The 5,871-nt window shown below is 50.6% G+C and overlaps 1 protein-coding gene across 1 annotated transcript; it reads right to left on the bottom strand.

The window, feature by feature from the left end:
- Positions 1–4,522: 4,522 nt before the first annotated feature.
- On the bottom strand, positions 4,523–5,224 carry LOC147498232 (uncharacterized). The gene has a single exon (XM_086563185.1). It carries the CDS (start codon positions 5,222–5,224, stop codon positions 4,523–4,525), a length of 702 nt encoding a protein of 233 aa, XP_086419311.1.
- Between the last annotated feature and the right edge of the window lie 647 nt (positions 5,225–5,871).

Raw genomic sequence — 5,871 nt, 5'->3', positions numbered from 1 at the left:
ACGCCATTAGAGCAGCCTACGGTGTTCCAACCGACGTTGTATTGGAACACGTGTCCTCTATCACCCACTATCCTTATTTGGTTCCCCACAGACTGGGCTCTCTTGCCAAGGTATAGGAAATTTCAACATTCCCCGTTCCCCTTGCCAAGATCACTAGCCGCGACATCTACTCCCAATACTATCTCAAAACCAGCACCAAGGATGTCAGCATAGGATACCAGTCCTTCTGCGTTCATCCTAAAAAACAATCTTTTCTCCTTAAGCTCACCACTTCCAATAAAGTTTGGCATCACTATCCACTCTACGTATCATGAAACTTTCTGTCTGCGGACATTCCCTCCACCCTGACTCTTAACCACCTCGCCTTCCGACTTCGCGGTGAGTATGGTAGTTCTTTCCCCATTTTTCAAAATGTTTTCCCTTTGATCTATTAACTCACCTCTGTTCTTATTTACAGGTTGGCGGCCCGATTCCAAATCCAGGATTTATGATAACATCTCCTGTCCTATCTTTGCCCAACTCCGCGACCTTAGCCCTGCCCAGGCGGACTTCTTAGGCATTCATCCCACCACCGCTACTCCTTTACTGCCCATCCCCCCTCTCAACACCTTTCGCGGCTTAACAGGTCCTTTTTTCATCCTCCCCCTCCCAAGATCTCGTTCCCATAGCTCTCACCGCTCCCCTCCTCGAACTTCCTCACACTCTTCCGCCTCTCGTGAACCTCAAGATCTCCACCTTTCCTCCACTCCCAGCGACGTCCCTTCTTACCGCTCTATCTCCCACTGGGACGATCAGTTCACCTCTCACCCCTCACCTCCCACAGACATGGATGTCCACAAGCAGAAATTGTTTGATAGCGACTCCGATGATGACATGATGGAAGTTCCCCCTGCCGACATGCATGTGCCCGTTGATCAACCGCCAGCTAAGAGGCCGCAGACGTCCACCTCTGAGGGGCCTATTTCTACAATTCAACAGGGCTCCGTGCCTGATAGTCAAGCCCCTACTTCTGCACCCTCTCATCCAGCTGACTCCTCTTCCTGCACTCATCGGCTTGGCAAGGAACCCGCTCAGCCTCCCGCCCCGACATCCACTCTTGCGCCTGTTGAGGACTTTTGTCCTGTTTTCAATGTGCGCAACCGGAAAGTGAATATGGCGGACTCCACTTTAGACAATGCCGTTGTGGCCTCCTCCTTGTTCTACAATGCTCATCAGCCTAAGGACATTACCTATGCTGATGGAGGTACATTTGACCAACATCACACCTTGCTATACACAAACTAGGAAAGGGTATAACTTCCTCTCTCTCTCTCTCTCTCTCTCTCTCTCTCTCTTTTTTTCATCCCTCTCCCTTTTTTACTCAGGTGGGCCTGGACATCTCCTTCATGATTCGCGGCCTTCTCCGTGCCAAGAACAAGGTGACCGCCCTAGAACAGGAGCTCAATGGCTCCACTGGTTTGCAAGCGGCCTACACCGGACTTCAGGCAGATCTAGCAACTGCCAATTTGGCCAAAGTCCAGGCTCAGGACGAACTTAAGTCGGCAGAATCCTTCAATCAACTGTACATGGACTCCGTCAATGATCGTTTGCACTGTCAAAGGGAAGAGCTTCTCCACCACCACCAGCTCAATTTGGATGTCCTTACCTAACAACATGAGAAAACCGTGGATGCCCTCAGTCAGGCCCACAAGGATGACACAGCCAAGATGATGGAGCAGCACCAATCAGACATGATGGCTCTCCGTGACCATTTCAAGGCTCTGGCGGAGAAGAGAGTGGCATGGAAAGTCCAAGAGGAACTCGCCCGGCTCACCCAGGAAGGCTGCCTTCTCCCAGAGATACCCCCCATTCTGGTGACTGAACCCACTGAGGTCGCCAGTGATCCTACGGAAGCCGCGGACCTTTCTGGCATACCCGAGAACCTTGTGATGGGCGATGACCCCCTTCCTGCCGTAGTCATTCTGGAGTCCCCCACTACCGACGCTGAAGTTAGTGCTACCGAAAACATGGCTGATTCGTCCACCTATTGAATGCCTTAGTTCTCTCTTTGTATCAAATACTTGTCATTAACTTGCGACCTGGGTTCGCCCCTGTCCACATATTTTGCTATGTAGCTACATTTTATATGTCTGTCGTTCGCCATACTTTTCCTACTTTCATTATTTCCTTTAGTATGATATTTGATTTAGTATGCTATATTGTTCCCTATTTATCTTTTGGTTCTATCTATCTGCTTGTACGACATCTCTCTCCTTATGCAAATCTCTCCTTATGCTATATTATTCCCTCTTTAGTATGCTATGTATCCCTTGCATCTCTGGTCTGTGGAGGGCTCATCCTGCTCCGTGGGCTCGACCAGGCCTTGGGGCAACTCTTTTTGCCCCACCTATCTCTTGCATCTCTGATCCGCATAGGGCTCATCCCACTCCGCGGGCTCGATCAGGCTCTTGAGGCTGTTGGGGCCACTCTCTTTGCCCCATGTATCTCTCGCATCTTGGGTCTGTGGAGGGATCACCCCGCTCCATGGGCTCGACCAGGCCTTGGGGCCACTCTCTTTGCCCCACCTTTCTCTTGCATCTATGTTCCGCGGAGGGCTCATCCCACTCCACGGGCTCGATCAGGCTCTTAAGCCTGTTGGGGCCACTCTCCTTGCCCCATGTATCTCTCACATCTCAGATCTATGGAGGGCTCATCCCACTCTGCGGGCTCGACCAGGCTTTGGGGCCACTCTCTTTGGCCCACCTTTCTCTTGCATCTAGGTTCCACGGAGGGCTCATCCCACTCCGCGGGCTCGATCAGGCTCTCAAGCCTGTTGGGGCCACTCTCTTTGCCCCATGTATCTCTCATATCTCGGATCCGTGGAGGGCTCATCCCACTCGGCGAAGGGCTCGTCGGGGCTTTGGGGTCACTCTCTTTGCCCTCCCCCCTTTTTTCGTCTATGTTCCGCGGAGGGCTCATCCCACTCCACGGGTTCGATCAGGCTCTCAAGCCTGTTGGGGCCACTCTCCTTGCCCCATGTATCTCTCGCATCTCGGATCCGTGGAGGGCTCATCCTACTCCGTGGGCTCGACTAGGCTTTGGGGCCACTCTCTTTGCCCCCCTCTTTCTCTTACGTCTATGTTCTGCGGAGGGCTTATCCCACTCCGTTGGCTCGATCAGGCTCTCAAGCCTGTTAGGGCCACTCTCCTTGCCCCATGTATCTCTTACATCTTGGATCCATGGAGGGCTCACCCCACTCCACGGGCTCGACCAGGTTTTGGGGCCACTCTCTTTGCCCCCCCCCACCCTTTCTCTAGCATCTCTGATCCGGGAGGGCTCATCCCACTCCGCGGGCTTGATCAGGCTCTCAAGCCTGTTAAGGCCACTCTCCTTGCCCCATGTACTTCTTGCATCTCAGATTCACAGTTTATATTCTTCTTTAAACACTACACATAAGGAACGCATTTTCATTCACAAAAGTGCTGCGGTTTTATACATTTACATACAACTCTAGTCCTCTGCTCTGGACTTCCTTACATTGCTCTGAAACCTCAGTACCTTCACTTGTAATTTTTTTTTAACATTCTTACATTCCAAGGCCTCTCTATTAGCTTTCCTTCCACTGTTTGAAGCTTATAGATTCCTGACCCCTCTTCCTCCATCACGGTGTACGACCCTTCCCAGTTTGTGCCTAGTTTCCCGTCCCTTTCCTCCTTCGTGCTTGGCGTCACCCGGCGGAACACCAATTCCCCTACCTTAAACTTTTACGGCCTGACCCGCTTGTTTTATTGCCTCTGTAACCTCCGATGATACTCTTCCAAATGGATGCGGGCAGAATATCTTCTCTCTTCTGCCAAATTCAAATCACCGACCAAAATGTGCCAATTCGATCCTTCCTCCACAGCCTTGGCTCTCCTGGTACTCACCACTAATTCCGAGGGAATCACGGCCTCAACGCCGTATGCTAAGGCAAACGAGGTCTCTTTGGTGGTGGTCCGTGGAGTGGTTCTATAAGCCCAAAGAACTTGATTCAACTCGTCGGCCCATGCACCCTTCCTATCTTCCAGTTTTCTTTTCAGATTGTTTAGTATTGTCTTGTTGGAAGATTCAGCCTGCCCGTTACCTTCTGGGTTGTAAGGGGCGAAAACCCTTGCTTCACCTTGTAGGCTTCAAGGAAAGCAGCCACCTTAGCTCCTGTGAACTATGTCCCATTGTCTGCAATGATGGCATACAGCAGCCCGAACCGACATATGATGTTCTTCCATAGAAACTTAATCACTTGAGCCTCCTTTATCTGCTGCAACGGGACGGCTTCTATCCATTTAGTGAAGTAGTCCATGGCTACCAACATATATCTTCTTTTGCCACTAGCCATGGGTAATGGCCTTACGATATCCAATGCCCACATGGCAAAGGGCCAAGGGCTGGAGACACTATGCAGGGGCTCCGCAGGTGCAAATATTCATTGTGCAAACCTCTGACACTTGTCACACCTCTTAGCAAATTCTACTATATCTCGTTTCATATGAGGCCAGAAATAGCCTTACGTCATTAACCGATGTACTGTAGTCCTCCTTGTGGAGTGACTCCCACAGTCCCCTTTGTGCAATTCTGCCAGTACTTCTGAAGATAATCGCGGCCCTAGGCATTTCAGCAATGGCCCATTAACGTTCTTTCGATATAGTTCCATTTCCATCAATACATATCTCTGAGATACCTGCTCCAACCTCCTTTTCTCGTTCCTATCTATCACATCCCCTCCTTCTAGAAAGCGCTTGATGGGATCCATCCACCCCCTTTCTTCCTCTGCAACTTGGCACACCTCCATCACCTCCTCTGTGCTTGGCCTCTCCAGTCTTTCCACCTTTATAGTTCTTTCTTCTGACCCCAGCATGGCGGCAGCCACATATGCCAGAGCGTCTGCATGCCTATTCTCCCCGCGCCCTAGGTGCACAAACTGAAGCTTTGTAAACTTGCTAGCTCTTTGATGCACCACCTTCAAGTATTTGGCCATTCTTGGACATCGGGCCGCGAACCCCCCATTTGCCTGACATACCGCCAGATTTAAATCTGAGTACACGATCAAGTCTTTCACTCCCAAGTCTTTCACTATTCTTAGTCCTGCTATAACGGCCTCGTACTCTGCTTCTTTACTGGATGCCACAAATCCTAGTTTCATGGTCAACTCTATCCTGTTATTATCTGGAGTAACCAATACCACTCCTATACCGCTGCATGCGTCCATGGCCGACCCATCCACAAACACTCTCCACCCATTCCGCTTAGCCCAATTAGGGTCTAGTTAATTGGGCACCACGTCCTTTTCTGATTCCATGACCATCTCCTCTCCCCACGTCGGGTCCTCTGCTGGGAATTCTGCCAAGAACTCCGCGACGGCCTGCATTTTCTCCGCTATTCTTATCTGATGTCTGTATCTCGTAAGAACTAAGCATCACTGCCCATTTCAACATTCGGCCCGACTTCTCAGTCCTTAACGCTTGTTTAAGCGGCAGGTTTGCACCACCATTACAGAGTGTGACTCAAAGTACAGTTTTAGCTTCATGGTGGAAAAGATCAAGGCAAGGGCATACTTCTCCATTCTGCTATACCGCGTCTCGGCATCCAACAATGTCTTGCTTTGGAAATACACCGGCCTCTCCACTCTATCCGCTAGCCTGACCAGAACGGAACTGACCGCATACTCGGTGGCCCCTAGATACAGGTACAACTTCTCCCCCTACTCCGGCCTCAATAGCAACGGAGCCTTGCCCAAATACCTCTTCCGCTCTTGAAATGCTTCCTCACATTCTGGCGTCCACACGAAGTTCGGGGTACTTCTCAACAACTGATACAATGGTTTACACTTGTCCGACAACTTGGAAATGAATCTAT

Source organism: Coptis chinensis, chromosome 5 (genome assembly GCF_015680905.1).
Source record: "Coptis chinensis isolate HL-2020 chromosome 5, ASM1568090v1, whole genome shotgun sequence".
Classification (NCBI taxonomy): domain Eukaryota; kingdom Viridiplantae; phylum Streptophyta; class Magnoliopsida; order Ranunculales; family Ranunculaceae; genus Coptis; species Coptis chinensis.
Note: the sequence above shows the minus strand (reverse complement) of the source record. Positions and strands in the feature narration are given on the sequence as shown.

Excerpts from the sequence above, each read along its gene's own strand:
- LOC147498232 (XM_086563185.1), bottom strand. The coding sequence starts at position 5,224 with ATGGACGCATGCAGCGGTATAGGAGTGGTATTGGTTACTCCAGATAAT.